The sequence below is a fragment of the Solea solea genome, chromosome 11, assembly GCF_958295425.1.
Source record: "Solea solea chromosome 11, fSolSol10.1, whole genome shotgun sequence".
In the NCBI taxonomy this organism is placed as follows: domain Eukaryota; kingdom Metazoa; phylum Chordata; class Actinopteri; order Pleuronectiformes; family Soleidae; genus Solea; species Solea solea.
Genome location: NC_081144.1, coordinates 16,910,407 through 16,932,057, shown reverse-complemented (window position 1 = coordinate 16,932,057; position 21,651 = coordinate 16,910,407). Strand labels below are relative to the sequence as shown.

General features: G+C 40.3%; 1 protein-coding gene across 3 annotated transcripts in view; it reads left to right on the top strand.

Moving 5' to 3' along the window:
- The first annotated feature begins 675 nt into the window (after positions 1-675).
- mgll (monoglyceride lipase) overlaps positions 676-21,651 on the top strand; it is a 33,853-nt gene continuing 12,877 nt past the window's right edge. Inside the window, exons 1-4 of one of the 3 annotated variants that reach the window (XM_058644096.1) lie at positions 676-748; positions 6,998-7,130; positions 15,646-15,752; positions 19,022-19,158. In XM_058644096.1, coding sequence (XP_058500079.1) covers positions 709-748; positions 6,998-7,130; positions 15,646-15,752; positions 19,022-19,158 — 417 coding nt within the window. In that variant the 5' untranslated portion in view covers positions 676-708. Of the gene's footprint in view, positions 749-2,288; positions 2,446-6,127; positions 6,284-6,997; positions 7,131-15,645; positions 15,753-19,021; positions 19,159-21,651 lie in introns of those variants that run through there. The other 2 variants (XM_058644097.1, XM_058644095.1) reach the window with 2 other exon arrangements.

Here is a 21,651-nt window from a genome sequence, read left to right as displayed (position 1 = left end):
AATGTGTGTCAGCAAAAACATGTTTCCACTTCATGTGTTATATCTTTTATACTTTTATATATTGCTGTAATGAGAGGTTCTTATTTCAGAATTGTCTTGTTGGCTGGACACGATTGTCTTAAAGGCCACATGTTGCACGTAGTGTATAGAACAACATCTTTATCACGCACATCGTGCGAGTTTTGTAATGATTAGAAAAACATTAAAGCCTGGTGTTTTATGCCACACGTTTTCATGTGAAGCACCGCCTGGTGGGAGATTCTAATAGAACTTCTTACCAGTTGTTCCAGGTTCCAGGTTCTTGAGTGGACACGTGCCACAAAGGGCTTCCTGAATAGCAGCCTGCAGGCCAGATCTGACCCACAAGAGTCAAACGTGTGGCCATGGCAACCCATTGGTCTTCTAGGTCTGTCTTAATGGAAAACACTGTTTTCTACAAACAACTGTGCATTTGATGTTTGCCACTGCAATTGCAACAATTTTGTGACAGTCGGTCATGACAGATAATACGACTGCACCGCTAAATAAATGATGGTAAGGGTGGAGTTAGACAGTGATGACAATAGTGATTAGCTGGTAGCTGTTTGGAGAGAGAGAGAGAGCGAGAGAGAGAGCGAGAGAGGGAGAGATAGTATTAGTGGAAGGTTTCAAAGTAAATACAGGAAACTGTGCTTAGTTTGCTTGTCACAAAAACACACAGACGCATCCATGCCTTCAGCTATCTGCATTAAGGGGCAACAGGTCAACGGTAAGTCTGACTCTCCACTATTAACTTAAAAATATCACCATCATTTTAACTTCTTTAACTCCCTCATGACTGGAGACATTTTTTATTAACGTGATCTAAAACATCATTCTGACTTGTAAAAGCACTTTTTCCATTGATATAGTGTTTTTGGACTATTAAAAACTCCACTGCAACATCTGAATTTACATTTTGATATAATAGCTGCAGCATAGCCGTTGGCTTGGCCTGCTTGACGTAATTTGGCCCTTAGGGAAATGTTATTGGGGACCTTTGTCCCACAAGTGTTGTGACAGTCACAAAATGATCACTGATTTTGTCTATTTAAAATCCAGCGTGATGACCTTTTGCAATGCAAACAAAGCCTAAAAGGAGAAAGCAAATGACTGAGTGTGTCTCTTATTGTAATCATATTGTGTGGGATGCATTAATGAGTAATTAAGAAAATATCTAAGGAAGTGAAAATGGCACTGACAGCAAGAGACAAAACAAGTTGTTTACAGTGAAGTAAAACATGGAAGAATCATCATTGCAAACCTAATAAGCTGATAAGGCTGGTTTCTACGTGTGTGCACACCATTTCTTGTTTTTTTTTAAAAAGGACAAGTTTCCTGCAAGGAACTACATCCAGCACACAGCAAGTTGAATGACAGTACAGAAGATAAATAGTAGTAATAATAATAATAATAATAATAATAATAATAATAATAATAATAATACACCAACAGTTGTTTAATCATTGTTTTTATTAATGTTCTATAGCCAGTTGTTATCACTACTGTGTAAATCAGGGGTGTCAAGGTCATTTTAGTTCAGGGGCCACTTACAGTGCAATTGGATCTCATGTGGGCCGGACCAGTAACATAACCGCATAATAACCTACAAATGAGAGCTTTGTCCCTTTGTTTTAATCTTTTAATGAAGTATCTTTAAAATAACAGCAATTTCTACAATATCCATGCTTTAAGTTTGCCAGGCACACGTGTGCATAACAACTTACAGATCACAGATGATCTAAAAAGGAACAAAACATTTAGTCCCATTTAGTTGCAGGTATCTGGAACTGAAAAATATAGTATTTGTTTTTCACAAATTCATCTCACGGGCCGGATTGGACCCTCTGGTGGGCCGCTTCTGGCCTGCGGGCTGTATGTTTGGCACCCCTGGTGTAAATCATTATTCAATTATATTCAATTACAAGTCAATTACTGTAGTGTGTCTGTATGTCAGGGCTTCACAGAGGGCTCCAGCGTGTGTGTTTGTGTCCATTTAGGATCTTTTGTAGCATCAACACTGACTCATGTTGGCAAAATCCTCATTTCTGAGGAACTGGTTCAGTTTCAGGTTAAGGTTAGACATGAGCTGATTATGGGATAGTGCTTTGTTTGTTTGTTTGTTTGTTTGCTGTACAAATGAATGGAAGTCAATGCAGTGTCCTAAGAAGAATAGCTGCGCCATGTGTGTGTTGTCCGTGTGTGTGTGTGTGTGTGGGGGGGGGGGGGGTATTCACTCATTTAGTGACTGCTCAAACGTCTCTGGCTGCATTCTTCTCTTGGCGGTGGTGAGAGCAAAACCTCGGCTCTCATTAAGAGAGACCTACATAGAGAGCGAGAGACAGACAGACAGAGAGAGAGAGAGAGAGAGAGAGATTGCGGAGTCCGAGAAGAAGCTGGAACTTGACTGTGGAAGCTCCTGCTCAGGTTGGACAGATAATCTTATTCTTCAAATACTTGTGCATATGAGTGAAAGAGCGTTTTAATCTGAATATGAACAGCGTTGGTCATTTAGTTTGCACCATTGCCATAATATTCTTCCTGCATTTGGTTTCATCCAGAATAACTTTTCTTTAATTTAACCATGATCTTCGCGCATGTTATTCCAGCGCGTGAACGACTGGAGACACAGGCTTGGTTCCCACATGCGTTTCCTTTCTTCTGGAAACATGTCAGTGAACCAGCGGCATCCTTGTCTCCAGCTGTCCGCGGGCTTCTCTGCGGGTGTTACTGTTTGTGGATCGCAGCACAGATGTAAACAAAACAAACAAAAGCCATGGCTCCCGCACATGCGGCACATGCGGCAGCAGTGCGCTACAATGATTCCTGCGCGTGATAGCGGTTGTTTATGCTCGGATATGACACATGTGTGTGATGGTGCTTCATGATTCACGGATGTGCACAGAGTTATTCTGTGAGCAGCTGACATGAATGAGAGAGAGACAGAGAGAGAGAGAGGAACGACCGCGTCTCCAAAGCACCGCTGTGTAAATAATGAACATCTACAGCAGTAATAACAGATATTCAAGAAGCATTCATCACCTACTGGTTTTCCTTGGCTGCCATTTAGTTGATTGATTCATTCATTTAATCGACTGATTATCAATGACTATAAATATAGAAGTGCGAGCTTTGCAGGCGGTCAGGTCACTCAACCTGAAAGGTGACACTGACAGCCGAGGACCCAGCTACACACACACACACACACAGGTCTGCACAGCTATTCTTTCCACTTCACCACACTGCAATAACAAAATACCCAGTTAATACTGAACTTTAGCCTATAATGCCAATTCCAATCTTAGCCCAGAACCTTAGTAGTTCTTCAGAAGTCAGGTTCTCATTAGGCCTCATTAAGACCAGGTTTTGGTCTCTATATGGGGACTCTAATTCTAATCCTAACCCTAAAATAAACGTGTCTTAACCTTGAAAAGGCCATTTTAGGGGTCAGAATGTGAGGACCAGCCAAAATGTCCTCACTTTCCTAAAATGTCCTCACTTCCATGGGTAAAACACACACACACACACACACCACTACTACTACTGCAGACTCACAAACTGTCCTCAGAGAGAGAAAGCAATCTTTCTTTAGGACTGGGGGATACTTAACCTTTATTTAACCAAGGTAAATCCCACTGATTAAAAACACGTTTTCCATGGGAGACCTGGCCAAGATAGGCAGCACCACATAAAGACACAAATCAAGTTACACAATTAAAACACAGAATAAAAAAAGACAAATAAATAAACAAGGTATAAGCACATGTGATGGAAGCAGCCTGAAATACTATTGGATTTAAAAGCACTCAATGAAATGAGTTCTGTCATTTTCCAATCATGTTCCATGTCAATGGTGCAGAATGGACAAAAGCCCTTTTACCTATTTCAGCACGGGCATAGGGAACAGAAAGCAACAGATAATCCTGGGAACAAAAAAAACAGTAAAGGACAGTACTTTGCAGTGCAATCAGATCACTAATACAGTTAGGCAGTAGCCGAGAGTCACCTTATGGATAAAGGTGTACCAGTGGCTGAGCCTTCAAGGTCATCACTCAGTGTCACAGTGACAGTTTGTAATGAACCTCATTGAATCATGGTTAGCAGAGTCCAGCAGGGACATTCTTCTACAAAAGATCACCATAGTCCAGCACAGATACAAAAAAAGTCACTTTTTTACGTTAAAAGAAAAACATATATATATATATATATATTTTTATTTTTTTTTTTCAATAATAAAAAATGAAACTGAAAAATTTCAGTTTCAACATGTGGTTTAAAAGTGAGGTTGTCATCGATTAAGATACCCAGATATGTATTATACATGTTAACCACCTCTATGTCATTACCCTCTAGAGTGGTCACTGAAGGGATTCACGAGTGCATTTCTTGTGTTTTGTTTTGCCAGTTAATTCATGCAGTTAGAATGATTTTAAGAGATGGTTTGGGATTTTGGGATTGTGAGTGAGGAGGGGTCACCTGAGGTGAAGAGTCTTGGTTACTGTCGCTCTCTTCTGACCTCTGAAATGGGGTTAGGGTATAGCTTTATTTGTATTTTTTTTTTACTTGTAGTGATTTGTTTGTCTGTTAACACTGGAGGCCATGCAGTAGCCCTACATAGTACTGTAGATGTAGCACAGTGCGCATCCTGCTGTAATGTAATGTGCAAACCATTTGCTATTTTCTCACACGATGGATTAAACCCCAGAGACTATAAAGCTCTGACACTACAGGATTCATAAATGCATTATACATTTAATTTTTATTAGTTGTGCATGTGTGTATTTTTGTTTCCCTCTTCAGGACATTGTCTGGCTTGACCACTGAGTTATATTTAGGACTAGTAGTCCTTAATAGGACATAAGCATATTCCTAATGAGGCATAACCTCATTTCTGAGACTTGGGGTTAAAGGGATATTTTGGCTGTTTGCTTGTATGAGGTATTGACAAATGATCACCCCGACCTCCCTGAGCATCCTGCTGCTTCAGTGGACCAGACCTCAAAGCCAGACTCAGCTCATAAAATCTACAGTTTAGGAATATGTTTGCCACTTTGACTCGTCATTAGACAGCATTTACCGCCTGGAAACCTGACTTTTATAAACGGTCAATAGAGAAAATCAGCATTTTTACCTCATAGAGACACAGGAGCTGCTGAATGGCAAATCTATATACTGATACTGATGGATGCAGCAGTGGATGAAAGGGCTGTTTCACCCATTTCTTTCCCACTTGGTCAAGTGAAGAATTAACAGCTGCTGTGTTTGTTTAATTCACATTCTATTACAGAGTTGGATCCAATTTGAATAGGTTTTTTTTTATATTATTTACTCAGTGTTTACTCAGTGTTGACTTTCATGTCAACCTTTTGTCAGTTTTATCACTTTCTTTCAATCCAACTTCATCTGTTGTTGTGGGAATCAGCCATGTATGAAAAAAACAAACAAAAAACTAAATATTGTATGTGCCCCTTGATGTAAAATCACTGATTTTCCCTTCAGTCTTCAGTGTGGAAAGTGTCAGTTTACAAACTTTTTTTGTGAAATGAATAGAATCTAAAATATTTTTGTTTATTTAACCTTTTTTTATACAGGTTATCCCATGGAGACGGAGACCTGTCAAGGACAATCACAACAGTACAACACAGAAATGTGCAAAATGTCAAGTGAATAAACAGATTCAAATACTAGGAGCAAGTTCCCAACAATGCCCTCTCCAGTGACTCTGAAAGAATTTTAAAATCCACTAAGGGAATCAAGCTTGACAGCTTGAGACTCTGCTGAAGCGTGTTCCAGGTTGAGGGGGCAGAGTAATTGAAAAATGCCTTTTTGCCAAGCTCTGTGTGGACGGAGGGGACAGTAAAAGTGATGAAGTCCTGGGAACGTAAGCTGTGACTGACCTGAGTATGTAACATGTACAGTAGGAGGATAAATATGTGGGCAACAGGCCTAAGATAGATCTGTAAATGAAATTATACCAATGCAAGAGATCTGTTGGAGTTCTGGTGATTTGAGTTTCGTGTTTGTTTGTGTTTTCTTTTCATTCGGTGACACAGTGGAACACGCTTTGATCTTGAGTACATTACAGTCCTTTGATATGATCTTATACCTGTCAGACATCAGAAAGGAGTGTAAACAGCGTGTTGCTGCAAAAGGAAGAGAATGAAGACAAGAAAGACGGAGATGAGCACTATTATGCAGATGCTGTCAGCCACAGAGTGCTGGAGAGGATTAAGGCACAAGCTGAGGGACGTCAAAAGGAAAGAAGGTAAAGGGAGATGTAGGAGAAGAGACCATAGAATCAAGACAAAGAGGAAGAAGAATGAAGAAGTAATGGATACTTAAATTCCTAAAAAGACAGTAATGCAACATTACAGGTGCCAAGGTTGGTTGTGATGATGTTTTATGGCAGTTGGCATCCATAATAATGCATTACTGCTCTTTTCTCACTTCAGTCATACATTACTTCTCTGTTCTTTCCACCTCATTCACTGTTAAGTTATAGTTAGGCTTAAACTGGGTAAGTTTAGCGTTAAGAGGTGAACTGTGGTTAGGTTAACGCTAGGCTTGGGTATTTACCAGTAATGGTTAAGGTTGGTGAAAATGGTTTGGTTCAGCTGTCCATAAACTCAGTGAGCTTGTGTGTGTGTGAGAGAGAGAGAAAGAGAGAGAGAGAGAGCGAAAGAGAGAGAGAGACCTTGTGGATAACTGGCCATATGGTCTCGTGACGTAACGCTCTGGCAACCGCTTGTGCGCGTGTTTATGTGTGCGCGCGCGCGAGCGAGCATGTGTGTAGCCGAGGATTATGTTCGACACATCTAAGATTCACACATTTGCATCTCAAACCAATGCAGACTAAATAAACGACAACAACAGAGAATGGACAGAGTAACAGTCACCGCCTGCCTGCTCGTCGCCGGGCTCAGCTGTTACCTCGGCGGCAGCAACGTGTTTTTATCGCTGTTTCGTTTCTCTGTTTCAGACCCGTCATCCATGCCGGAGCCGGGAGTGCGGCGGAGCCCGCAGGGAGTTCCATACACCGAACTACCGCACTTCGTCAACGCTGACGGACTGCACCTGTTCTGCCGCTACTGGGAGCCCGCCAGTCCGCCAAGGTGAGCGGAGAACAGAGCGGAAATATCAGCTGTGTGTGTATGTGTGTGCGCGCGCGCCCGTGTGTGCGTGTGTACTCGTTTTTGTTCCCCTTTAGGACCTTTATAGTAAACCTACTTTTTTTTAGGACTATAGGTTAAAGCTGCAGTGTGCAACTTTTGTTGATTTGTTTTGGGATGTTATTATTGTGCCATTGTTTAATCATATAAACAGAAACAATTAAAACACATTTAGATCAGCTCATCTGCTGGATTATGGACTGTTCATCAGGTGACCAGTGGTAGGGGAGTGTGGAGTTCCAGCCTGTAAAAGTCTAGTTGTGATATTTGTGCACTGCCTTTTTACGAGTTTGCCTTTTTTTTATTTATCATCATCTTCGTTGTTGTCCAATGACCTAAACGTGAAAAACGTTATAAATATGTTAATCCCTTTGTATGCATAAGTGGCTTATGTTGGGTCATGACCCCATTAAGAAAAAACAAACGCCAAATACGTAACAATGTACACTTTGTTTTGTTCTGTCTTAAAAGTACCTTAAACCTAACAAAATGAACCAACAATGGTTTTTGGCAGTGCCAACATCAGTCTCCTCATACTCAAAAACCCTTGTGTCTTTTGGATGTTCCTTTTAGTTGATTGTTAGTTGATATTGACAAAGCAGCATCATCCATGAGCAGCATCAGATTTTATAAAATCCCCAGATGCTCACTCATTATCCATTCTTGTGTTTAAAGGCAGTCAAAAGGCAAAAGATACCAAACAAAACAACTAGTTGATAATTAGGTGCAGTATTTTTTATAGCACTTCTGACTGGTTTAAAAGCATAACATTTTCCACAGTCTGCTGTTTGAGGCCCTGTTTGTGCACTTTTGGCTGGTTTTAGTGCAAAGAACCGCATACAGATGTCACACTTAACTCGCTTACAAACCACATTGTTCCTGTACACCAAGGCTAAGAGCACAGAAGGAAAAAGCTGTGACAGAAACGAAACGCCCACAAAACATCTGGTGTCAAGATATTACTCATTAAAATGCACAAAGAGCGTCACAAACTCAGAACATCCACTCACACTGTATCTGTGCATCTGCTGTGTGCATGTTTGTGCACCCACACACGATATATTTGGATTTTTTACACAGTGGGTGTCTAGGGCTCTGTGTGTATTGGCAAGAATCTGGAGATATGATACAGGAGTGACGATACAATATATTGTGATACTATATCCAAGTGACATTGATATTAATCGTCAACTGATTTAATAATCAATGAATCAGTGTTTTTTCAATAATTTAAACAAGCTCTCTCATTCTTCAGCTTCTGGTTCCTTTGCAACATATCACAAAGAAATCATTCAAACTGAATCATTTTGGTTTGTGGACACAAAACAGAGACACAGTCCATTCCAAAAGACTTTCGAGAACATCATCATTTCCATGTTTGGTAAACACTGATCAACATTTTCTGAAATCATTGCGGACCAAACAATTACTTGATAGATCGAGAAAACAACAGGCAGTTTGATCGGTTATGGAAATTATCATTAGTTGCAGCCCTACATGAAATATCACATTTTATCGTATTGATATTTTACCCCATGTGCATCTCTGTGTAGATAGAATTTCTATACCTAATGTACTCTCCTGATAATGTGGAACCAACATTTGACCATATTTTTGCCACAGAGAAGCCCTTTTCCAGGCCTTTGCCATTTACGTTTAAAAAAAAAAAAGTTTGTATGCATCTACCTGCTCATACCCTGCAAAGTATGTGTTTTAAAAATAAAAAACTGAAAGCTTAAAAATAGCTTGCATATCTCTCTGCTGTGACTGTTTTAAAGCCCAGGCTTTGTATCGCTTATATAACAGCTTTTTTTCCCCACCGTAGACGAGTCGCTGACTTTGTTAAAAACACATGCTTTCATGTCATGTGGTCATGTCTAGTACAGAGAGACATACAACAGTACATGTTGTGTGTTTCACGATGTTTTTAAGCAGTGGGCTCATGACCTCATTTGGCCCCAAATGTAGCTATTTCATTGTCACACATTATAAAGATTGGAGCACAATGACAGTCAAAAAGGCTCTGCAGCGGAATTGAGATATTCTCCACTAAAACTCTAACTCTAACTTGTTTTAGTTGAGCTAGTAACTACTGTTGTACTACTGTTTTTTACTGTTTTTTATTATACCTTGTTGTGCAAAATCACTCAAAAATATTAGAAACATCAAGACATTCCAGTCAGCTGTGTATCATACATCCTACGTGGAAGTCATTTCTCTGATACACACTTTCTACCCACCCAGTTAGTTAAGTAATCCAACACAATGTGTCACAGCATGTCAGGAATCTATCTGAAAAAATCTGAAATCTAATGACGCATAGAAGCATATATCATTATTATAAGTATTAATGTTAAAAAGTGGTGCTGGTCATTGGCGGGAATTTGAAATAGGAGGGAGAAATAGTTTTCACTTGTTTGACAAGTTTTCATATCAGTCACAGTGGCAGCTCATGCAATGATGAGCTCTAACAATCAAAGGAAACTACGATATTTACTGTGTTTAGTTACAATAATAATACAGTAGCCTGCAGCTAAAACTGAAACTGTGAAGACATAGAGTGATAAATGACTGCAAAATGTCTGTTACAGCCAAGCCCTCGGTAAATCTGGTTATACAATACTGTTAAAGCCTAATCTTAGTAGTAGTAGTTAGCCATTCATTGAACTGAACTTCCTTCACCAGTAGTGAGTCAGACAGTTTAGTGTGTGCGGAATGTTTGTTTAGCAGAAAAGGGGAAATTCCACAAACCGTTTCACATTAAATCACAGTGAGTGGAAGAGAATGCAAAGTATGTCCTTAATGAACTGCGTGTGAAACAGTGCCTGAAAGGTCTGGATGGCTTTAGTTGTTTGTTTCATTAAGGGTCATTTTAAGATGAACTGTAGTTTGGTTTGTTTGTTAGAGTAACTTGTTTTTCTATTTTCACTTTATTGTATTAAATCCTGAGCTAATGGGACCAAAATGTGCCAAATATGATATGATCATTCACTTTGCACATGGTCTTTAGCATGGGTGAGGAAAATATGGCAACTATGAAAAACAGGTACATATTGAACAGGCACATCATATATGTGTATGTATACGAGTCACTGCCCTGCTTGTTTTGTTGTCTCTAGTACATTCGAGGACAAAGATGGACTGTTCATATTTGTAAATGTCCCACAAGGACAGAAATGACATCAACAAAGGTCAGCACGGAAACTTAAATAATAACTGACATATATTGATTGCGCAACAAATCAACATAACCTTCCTGATAGTGATTTTTTTTGTTGTTGTTATTCACATTTCATTCCCTAAATGTGCCCTCATGTCTTTTCCAAATGTGCTTTGTTAAAAGTGTTTAAACTGGAAGACTCAACATTATTGTTATAAGTAGGAAATGTGACTTTTTTCTTTTATTTGGAAAGGTAGAAAAATATTGCTGTCATGTCACTGTTGGTTGTAGTACAAGACTCATCACATGGGTGTTATTGTTTTGTGAAATGAGAGTTACATTTTCTCTTCAGAAAAAGATTACATTTGTGAAATGTGATGCAAGGCTGTCTCTGTCTATATGTGATATGCATTTGGTATGGATGGCAGAGTATGAGCTGGGGCGAAAGGTCAATCGAATCAGGAAGTAGGTGAAAGGTGGAGGGGTTAATGACTGACATTCCTCCAATGAACATCTGACTGAGGCTTTGCACCCACAATGAGACCTGCATACCAACCATGATGCACTGCACAGCTATATTTTTACATTAAAGAAACTGCATATCACTGACAGTTATGAACAGCGACAAACAGCATGTGTATATGGATCATGCTATAGTCAGTGTTTTTGCTGATGGTGTCTGGATGAGTCTCCTTCCCTCTATGTTTCTGTGGTGGGACTAGTTTACTTAATTTCCGAGTTGCTCGCTGTTGCTGTTACACTCATCAGTCGATGATACTTTGCAAAGTAAAAGTTATGCAGTTGCTCCGATTTAGTGGTTTGGCCTCGGGGGGAAACGTCATTGAGTAATGCAGCGTATAAAATATTATGACGTGTTATGATGTGTTTCATGGATGCCAATAAGTAGGTGTTTCCAGGTGGCAACTGTGATCATTTATAGTAAGTTAATGTGCTTTGAATAATTATGTAGTTATAATCTTAGCATCAGTGACATTGGCAACAGTGTAAATAATCAAAGAATTTTATGATTCCCATCTATAAGGTTGACGCTTGCTGCTATTCCGGTGTATTAACTATGAGCAAAGATGAAATGTATTTCGATTTTGCCTGAGGGGAGATTATAATGTTGTGACACCAGCGTCAACATGCATCAACAGAAATATAGTTACATCAGAGGACAGCAGAAGATATTAAACAAACATACAAAGCTACACAAAAGGAAAAGTTCAGCAAAGTTTGAGTTTAGTAAGAGTTGCATCCCACACCCCAGAGGCAGTTTCATTCAGTTTCCCCCACAAGCAGATCATAGGCTTTTGACCTTCATTCTGCAGCAAAGAAAACATATTTGGTTTATGTTTTAGACAAACTAGCTGGTAGAATGAGCCAGGATCTCGTGATTATGACTCAGGAATATTGTCATTATAGTCCGTCACTTCTGTGTTCCTTTGCATTTTCACACCTGTGCCGTCCCATCTGCCGTCTGTCTGCCTCCATTTCTTTCCATCACACAGCAATATCCTCCATGTCTTTCTTATGTATGTTCCCACCACTGACTCACATACCTTCTATTATTCAGGGTTCCCATGGGTCCCTGAAATCCTTGAAAGTTTGTGAATTTGAAGAAAAGAGTCCCTTGAAAGCTTTTGAAAATGAAAGTAATTGAATTTAGTGCAGGAAAGAAGTTAAGTTGATATTGAGGTCTCTCACTGCCAATGTCGTCTTGTTTATTATGACGACACCTACTGTTTTATGCGCCCTTCATTGCTTGATGTACATAGACTAGGCCTACGCAGAACAAACGTCGTAATTACTTGCAGTTGCAAATAAAGTTCTTACAAGTTTTCCCTACCATCTAAAGCTGTGTCAGCACATTCAGTCCTTGAATTTGAGGGAATTGGTCCTTTAAAATCCTTGAAAAGTCCTTGAATTTGATGTCAACCAAGGTGTGGAAACCCTGATTATTGCAGTTGTGGCTTCTTTTTTTTCCCACTCCTCATGTCTCCCTCAGACACCATCTTATTTTCCACCTGTCAAATTTCTCTTTTCTGTCATATCTATTTTGCTTCGCTCCAAATCCTGGCACCAGGGAATTCACAGATTCTTACAAAATCCAGAGGTGTCTGAAACAGTATTATGCCTCTGTTAAAATAAATAGAATACAAATATGGCGCTGTATTTTTGCTTCATATGCCCCATCAGGATACTGTTATACAAAACTATTAACACAATCGTGGAAACATACTGTATCGAGGGCCCACAAACCAAGACTCAAACACACACACAGTCTAAATTCACTAATTAACAGATTAACGTGCCAGGGTTAAGTCTTTTTATTTTGTTCTTTGGCTCCTGTGTTTCCTAGTCAGGTGTCACAATGAAAAAAGAGGTGCTACTAGAATACAATACAAGGGTTTCAAAGCCTTGTTTTCCTGTAATTCATGTGATAAAGGAGAGGACAGAGGGTATTTATTTGCAGACTTGAGTTAAGTTGAGTTAAGTGTCTGCAAATATTCTTTGGGCTTTATCTTTAAATTGTACATGTAGAATGTGGCATTTGTGAGGAGAATTGGGATTCAACAGCATAGCATTGAGGGGATTAGGGGATTGGCTTTGTTTTGGCCCTGTGCTTGTTTGAAGTAGCTTTGAGTATGGCCAGAGGGAGGACCAAACTCTCACTCACTGATTGTTTTAATAAGGCTAGTTATAAGCCGTGTTGTGTGGGAGACAAGAGGATCTCCAGTTCCCATGAGAGAGAGAGAGTGAAGAGAGATAAAAAATAAGAAAAATTAAGTATTTGTGCTTGTCCCTGGAACATTTTGTTACACTCAAAATAATGAACATACCATGCTATTTTGTCACATTAGGTCTGGAGGTGTGCGTTTGTCCACTCAGGTGAGGTAACAGTTTAGTTCGATGTCTCGGTTAAGTAGAGCAATGCTAAATTGTGCCAGTCTATTTATGCAACACTTGTTCCAAGCGAATGCCTCTTGAGCCTCACCAGACCACACTCCTCCCATGAGTGGAAAGTGGTTCTACAGGACTGAGCCAACATACTGCCGCCGATGCCTGAATCGTTGCTCCGGTCCGCAGATGCCTGCAGCTGAATGAATGCAGACATCTGTGAAGATGAGCTCTTTGGATCATTAAAACCCTCAGAGTTTCAGAAAATGCAGACTTTCATATCTCCTGCAGTCACTGCCACCAGGCATTTTTGGATGGATGGAGACAATGTCACATTACAGAGTTGTTCACTGTACAGTCTTCCTCACAGTGAACCCTGATTAGCCCCATTAAACCCCTGCTGCCCCCCCTGGCATGTGTGTTACAGGACATGATGTGTGCACAAAGGAACTCTTTCACATACATGCACACATACATGCACACACACACACACTCACTGAGCTGACAAGTACGGGCGAGGTCTTATCCCATGGCAATGGCTTTGTAAAAGAAGGGAAAGTGGAGTGATGTGCTAATGAAGCCTGATGAACAGCCACACCAACACCACCATCACCGCGCTCTGCCTTGCGCTCTCACTCACTTTCTCCCCTTTTTTCTCCATCCCTCTTTTCCTCTGTCGCCGAATACATTTGGACTAATTGTCTGTCGCTGATGACTGAAGCTTTTACAGGCTTCTCAGCACTGCTGCTAATTAGAAAAACAACTCTGCCGAACACGCACTGATAGAAGAAGTGGGAAAAAAAAAACCCAGTCTCAGAGCCGCCAGAGGCACAAAAGGTGTCAAGAAGACAAGACATTAAATCTTCATGAATGAAGAATGTAACCTGTTGAGCTTTTCTGTCCCTGACTGGACTGGATTTAATAAGTGAAATGATCATGTATTAACATTTTTTCATGTTTGTGACATTCACCGTTTGTGTTTTCTTTACCTTTAGAGCATAGTTAACAAATAAATCGTGTGTGATGAGATTGATGAGGTGCATAAAAAGGATAGTTAGACAAATTCTTCAATGGATGTCATCATCATCATCATCATCATCTGAAAATGTATTTCCTGTGTTGCTTAACAAAGAATTGACACACCATCACACCACTGTTTGCTCAGCCTGCTCGACTCGGCTTTTCAGTTCTTTTCCACATAAAGCAAACAGTACACAAGACATTCATCTGATCTCAGTATATATAGTGTATATAATGTGCACCACTTATGGCATTTTACACTATACAGTTCTAGCACGGCTTGGCTCAACTCTACACTTTTTATTGCCCTGGTACCTGATGCTTTGGTACCTGCTCTGACGAGGTTCCAAGCGAGCTGAGCCGACACTAAGTGTCCACTTAAGTGTATCAGTTAAAGATAAAGCTCCCGAAAGCATACGTTAATCTCAATATTTAACAAGGACATTTCTAAAATCTCAAAATTGAACAGAGTCTGTACCCCTGTCATGCAGGAAGTACTGAACAAATCTTTTTAACGAACTGATTCCGATGATTAACTGACGCTTGTGTTGCTTATAAAACAACGTCACGGCAGTTTCGTGCACCGTGCTATGATGACTCCGCCCACGTTGTGGAAGTACTATAGTAATGGTCGGGCAGTGACGAGTAGTGGAAGAAGATGTGTGAGAGTAGTGAGAATGAATGCTCTTATCGTTCCTTTCCCAGAGTGCACAAGGGAATGACGGGGGCCATCACATATCAAAATGGCCTCTTTCAACCAAAGCCCTTGCCTTAAGTACGTTGATGACATGATAAATGAAAAGAGTCATATGTGTAAGAAAACAACAAATCCAAGCTCATTGGATAAAGTTGTCATCAACAAAGGCGTAGTCTTGTAATGAAGCAGCTGTCAAACTTCCACACTTGTTTGCTGATTATGAAGCACTGTTTTAAGTATCTGGACATGTTGCATAATTGAATGGCTCCTCTCACAAGCTGAAGAATGGATTCCGTTTTGTCAGTGATATAAATACAGAGAATAAGGAGAGCAGGGATGTTTTTCTGGGTCACACTAGGTTTTGCTGAATTCCCCCAGTGTCTTGTTTTAAGTCGAGCCGGCAGTGTTGTGTGCTGAAAGCAGACAGACGGGCAGATGGATGGGTGGATGGAGGCTGCTGTTTTTTAAAAAACACAGGCTGTCTTGCTCTCTTTCTGTCCTATACTGAGGCACCAGCGAATGAAGCAAATCAAGGAAGCACAATACCACACCCCACGGAGAAATTGTTTGTGTATTCCTGTGTCCTAGAGATAAAGAGCTCCAAACCAAGCCTAATGTAGGCATGAATAAACATTCATGCATAATGTTTGTTACTCATGTCTCCTCTCCTCTCCTCTCAGGGCCCTGGTGTTTATTGTCCACGGAACCGCGGAGCACTGTGGGCCGTATGATGAGATTGCACAGAGACTGAAGCAACTGTGCCTGCTGGTATTTGCACACGACCACGGTGAGTCACAAACGCACAAACGCATACCTTGCGTCCCATCAATTCTTGCATACATTTACACCTACACTCAGGGTGGCGCCTGTATTCATCAGACGTTCACGAAACAAAATTGCTTGGGCAGAGAAGAACCGTCACCCCCCCTCATTGTCTGATACCAGTCTTTCTTTGGTAATTGTCGAGTGAACTAAGTCTGTCAGACACAAATAAACTGGATGCAGTTCTTTTGTTTATTGTTCTCCTGTAATTATTGTATGTGTGAGTAAGAGAGAGAGTGAGAGGGTGTGTGTGTGGGCGACATGCTGTTGGTTTTCGGAGTTTGAATGGAACCTCTGGTTGAGGTTTCAGTGAAAGCACAGGATGAACTGGTTCTGAGCGCAGACAAGAAACACCAGTCGTACAGTAAGGTCACATTAAATTAGTATCACAAAGCGTCTCCCGTCAGCTGTGAAGGCTCAGACGCCAAACCCTGCCCAAGATCACTAAGACAAGAATAGAAACAGCTTCATAGCACTTTTTATATCCAATACCAATACTGATTTCACCACCTTGAGTATTTACCAATAGTAATATCAGTCTGATACAGTATTTTAATGCGGCCCTCACTCATGTCTGATATTTAGTGGTTGCAAATATGCAAAATGCAAGTATGAAATTTCCCCGTATTTCTTTGTCCAATTCAGCAATTTTGACCAATATTGAGCTGATATCGGGTCACATGGCGGGAGAGTGGAGAGTGGATTGTTGCCTCACAGTAAGAAGGTCATGGCCTTTCTGGGCATGTTGCATGTTCTCCTTGGTGATTAGCTGAGCTGCCACTCAGTTATTAATGAGTGGGTGAAATGACATCGATCACTAGACAATAATGTCTACTGAACTGAAGGATCTTGCCATTTAAAGTGTGAAATATTGTTTTTTGCAATGGAAAAAAAGAGTCTTTTTTATATCCATTGAAATGGGACAGAATGTAATGTAGTTTTGTTACAACACCCAAAGGATAGTGTCTAGTGACTGCAGGAACTCCATCAATGATTCAGTTACTTCATGAGCACAGTACTTTTGCTTTATGACCATATTTCGGGACAACATTCCCATCAGCCACAGCGGTACTTTGTGATCAGATGTAATGAGCAGAAATATGGAACATAATAAAGCTTTTTTTTTTGTTGGCATCAGCACATTACTATTGCCTTAAACCAAATACGTACAGTTCCACACAGTCTCATAGAGCTTTTTTCAGTTGATATATAAACCTGCCTTTGCTTCTCCTTTTGTTTTTTTCACTTTGGAAAGACATTTATTTATGGACTAAAGAAAGAAAGAAAGAAAGAAAGAAAGAAAGAAAGAGAGGCACAACACAACCTGGTGACCTTGTAGTAATGAAGTCAATGAAAGCCTGTGTCTTCACAGTCGAGCTCAGAGGCTTAGCTGTGTCATTGTACTCTGCAGTTTTTAGATGCAACAGGAATGTGTGAACTCACCATGTGACTGTGCCACAGAGTCCACTGTAAAAGAGCAGCATCAGGTCTCACAGAGGAGAGACATGGGGCGAGAATACAAACAAATGAAGTGTCACCTCTGTCGTGGAAATATTGACTCAGGTAGAGATTTCAATGAAGAATTGATTGAGACGATAAAGCAGAGCGTGAAATTATGAGAACGGCCGAGGCTGCACACAGAGAAGCCATTTGTTCTGTGGCTCACTGTAAAATGTCACACTGCTAAATGGAAAACACTGAACTGGAACAAGTCCCTGCAGATACTGGTGTCTCATCTATCTTTGTGACACACATACAAACACACAGAGAGAGCTTTTCATTGAGTTCAGCAGTCAAGATCTTTAACTTGTTCTTCATATCCCTATTCCTTCTCCTCCTCTTTCTAATTATAGACATTTGACTTCCTTCTCATTCACAGCCTGTTCACACTGGAGGTTTCATTCATCTGGTACTACACTGCACTGTCCAAAAAAACCCAAAAACACTTAAAGATGTAATGTATAAATTATTCTTTTAAATGTAAATGTTATCGAAAGTAAATATAAAGTTCACACAATGCTGATTAAGCCTAGCAACTCCCTACAGTGGCCAGTGCAGCAGTAGGTATAAATACTGTAAAATTAGAGAGGTCTAGAGATGGTCTTCTGCATACCTTAGGCACAATTGGTTGTTTGAGTGACTGTTGCCTTGTCGTCCTCTCTAATCAGCTTGGCCTTTTTTCCTCTGACTTTTAACAACAAGGCACAGAGAACAGCTGCTCAGTGGAGATGTTTTCTTATGTATTCTCTGATGGTTGTGCATGGAAATCCCAGTAGATCAGTTTTTGAAATACTCAGACCGGCACATCTGGCACCAACAACCGTGCCACGTTCAAAGTCTCTGCGTGTGTGTGTGTGTGTGTGTGTGATTTAGTGCAGTGGCAGAAGAAGTTGACTGAGTGAAGTGTGGGGTTATCGATCTGACATGTGAGGGGAGGATATATAGTGTGCAACGATGTGGTGTTTGCAGCTCTCCATCACTCACTGCTGCTGTGATTGTGTATCGATTCCCACTTTGTCATGATTTCACGACTGATGAGCAGATGAATGTATAGGATGAAAGACATGCTACCACATAGTTTCTAAACACACACACACATGCACACCCCTAAGGTGGGAGCTGGCCATATGGCCAGTGTATTTAGAGCTCACATGTGATATTGATTTAGTGGTCACCATGGAAACCAGCCTCACCTCTCAGCCATTGCTACAGAAAGCAGTATATCACTGGTTGGTGCATATAGGAATGTGCATATTTGTGTTGCTTGTCTTCTCCGTCTGTCAGTCACCTTTATTTCTCCTGTCGTTCCTCTCGTCCCACGTTTCTGCTTGACTGCTTCATCTTTCACACTCTTCATTCTTCCTCCTCCTCTCTTTTCCCCTCTCTTTCTCCTCTATCATTTTCCTCTCTCGTCCTGATTCTTCACTGTCCTCCTCTTCATGTGGCGTTAACAGTTTCCTCAACCACCCCTCACTTCCTCCTTCCTTTTCAGTTCTCTGACTCTCATCTCCCTTTCCTTTCTGCGTTCTCATCCCCCTTCCTATGCATTCTTCCTCCCTCATCATCACAATCACAGGTCCCTGATTCCATTTGTCCACTGCGATAATTAGTTATTAGCACTGTTTCTGTTGCAGTGTGAGAAAGAAAAGCTTTGACGAACAACTTTTGGTAAAGATCAAAAAAACATCCCATCACTTATTCCCTCTTGTTCTTATTTTCTCATTTCCCCCACAGTTGGCCATGGTCAGAGTGAAGGAGAGAGGATGGCCATCAAAGACTTCCAGGTTTACATCAGAGACTCCCTGCAGCACATTGACTTGATGAAATCCCGCTACCCCAATCTACCAGTCTTCATCTTGGGTCACTCCATGGTAGGATATTCTAGATATGATCTGTTTGACTGGAAATTGCTAACAAGCGTTTTGACTAATGCTTGTTAGCAGTTGAAAACAACTGTAAAACACTTTTAATAGCAAACGTTTGCTTTTAACATAACTCCAGCTTGGAGAAATAAAGGAAACGGCAGATTAGAGGAGGTATGTGCTTTAGAATGATGAGGGAACCACAACATTCCTCATGTTAGTGCTGGCATTACACATTTCATGCATTTTCCTGCTGCCCTCTATAGCTTCAAAAGAAAAATAAATAATTTATTTAAAATATATATAAATATTAAAATATTTCTCTTTCCAAGTGAGCGAAATACATTTTTTATTTATTTCAAAGTGGGTCACTTTTTATTCTATCAATTTTCCACAAATAATGGAAGGACACAAATAGGTGTACATAGTTCAAAATAGGCCTAAACGTACCAACGATGTTTTTGTCAACAGCTATGAAATGTTTTGCTATGAAACTGCGTTCTTTTTTGTATAGTTCTTAAATTTCACACATGCAACAAACTTTAGTTATTATATTCCAATATAAAACTATAGACAATTTTATCTTTATTTTATGGGTCAAATAGGTTTCTTGTTGCTCCAGAGTAATTGTATTTGGGTGGCGAGGGCTCAAAAATGGCTCTTCTGATACTACAGGTTGCAGCAAGTCATGTCACTTACACACATTTTTGACTGATACACCATAAAGCCCCTTTACCACTAACACAGCATTTTGCGTTTCCATTAGCGATAGTACTTGGTATCTGGTACTTTTTTTACTACCTGTACTGGTGAGGTTCCAAGCGACAATGCCGAACTGTAGATCAGTTAAAAAGACTTAACAATCCTGCAAACGTGGCTTAGTCTCCAACAATTACCAAGCAAATGTGTAAAATCTCAATATTTAACTGGGGAGTCTAGTATATTTAGCGACGGCACTTCCGAGAAATGACACGGACAAAAAGAAATTGATGTTTTCTAATAATACATTCATAATTGGTTAAATGCTTAACAGCAATTAATCAACAGATGATTAATCATTCCCTAGTTGGTGCAAAAAGCAAATATTACTACAATAACAGATGGAAAGAACTGCAACAACAACATGCTTTTTCATCACCCATTGTTGATCTTGCTGTGCTCTGTTTATTTCCATCCTCAAGTTCCACCTATTGTTTATATTGGTCCACCCAATATTTGCTTAACAGCAGTGAAAGGGAGCATGCTTTTCATGGTACCACGAATATTTCAATACTTGGGATAAATGGAAACCCTGGTTTTGAACCCTGGTATTGATAGCTTACCTTTTACACAGTAACACAGATTGTGTTTAACCTCCAGCTGCTGGTGGCGATGATCACTGTAAATATCCAGCAGAGAAGGTGCAGGTTCAGTGACCTGCTGATGGTTCAATGGGGCTTGTATTTGTTGACGGAGAAGATTACGTGTTCTCACGGCATAGAAACAGTCCAGGAATCTGTCCAATGTCCCGGGTAAATATGACCCTAACGGCCCGTGTTATTCACCTTGTGAGGCTTTTATCCTTGATAAAAAATCTGAGTGCTGTCCCAAGTTATAAAAAGTAAGGTTCCATAACATCAGGGAGCGCTATGCATCACTGTCAGAGGTCAAATCAAGCAGATGAAGAAGACATGTTCTTGCTTTCCCACTCATCTGATAAAAAACCCAGTAATTTGACCTAGGAGTGAATGCCGATTAAATACATACTCGCTGATCACAAATCCATTTCAATTTGGGATTAAATGGCTTTATTTGGACCAGTGGGAGTGGAGTTTAATACAACATGGGCACAAAAAGCTGGATTTAACATCAAGGCCTGTCACTGTGGTGCTCAGTTAACAGAGCAAACAGCAGTGATCAGGTACATAAAGAATGGTTCCCCTTCGTGTTTTGCAGGTTGAATCCAGGCCTTCAGCTCCACCTGTGTTAGTCCTAAAGATTTCAGGTTAAATCCCACTGAATACGCTGTTTTTATTCTATCATCTCACAGCTGGAAGAGCCGTTACAACCAGGGAGCACAGCGGAGACGTCCAGATTCATTACAGACTTGTTTTACCGTGCTAAGCGCGGGGAGCCTTGTTATCTCGCGGCGCAGTAGTTGTTCTGTGGGCGTGGTGGGTTCAGCACAAAAGATTTGTGGGGGAAAAAATGCACACACTGTCTATATTTGTGTCGTGTTGAGGAAACGTTCGTAGCAAAAGCTTTATAGACTCATTATACATCAGAGACTGACTTGTTTATGTGTAACCTCGTATGATAGGGCTTCATTTATAAACGTTTGATACGAGGTATGTCTTCATTCATGTTTCTAAACAATATTATACTACCCTGTGGCTCGGTAAGACAAACTTATGAGAAATTCCCTTTTATGGGGTATGTTAACGGAACATTAGCTTTAGTGTTTTATTTATTTGAGCTCTCATTTTTGGCTGTTGCATCATCTAACCGTTCGGAAACGAGCTC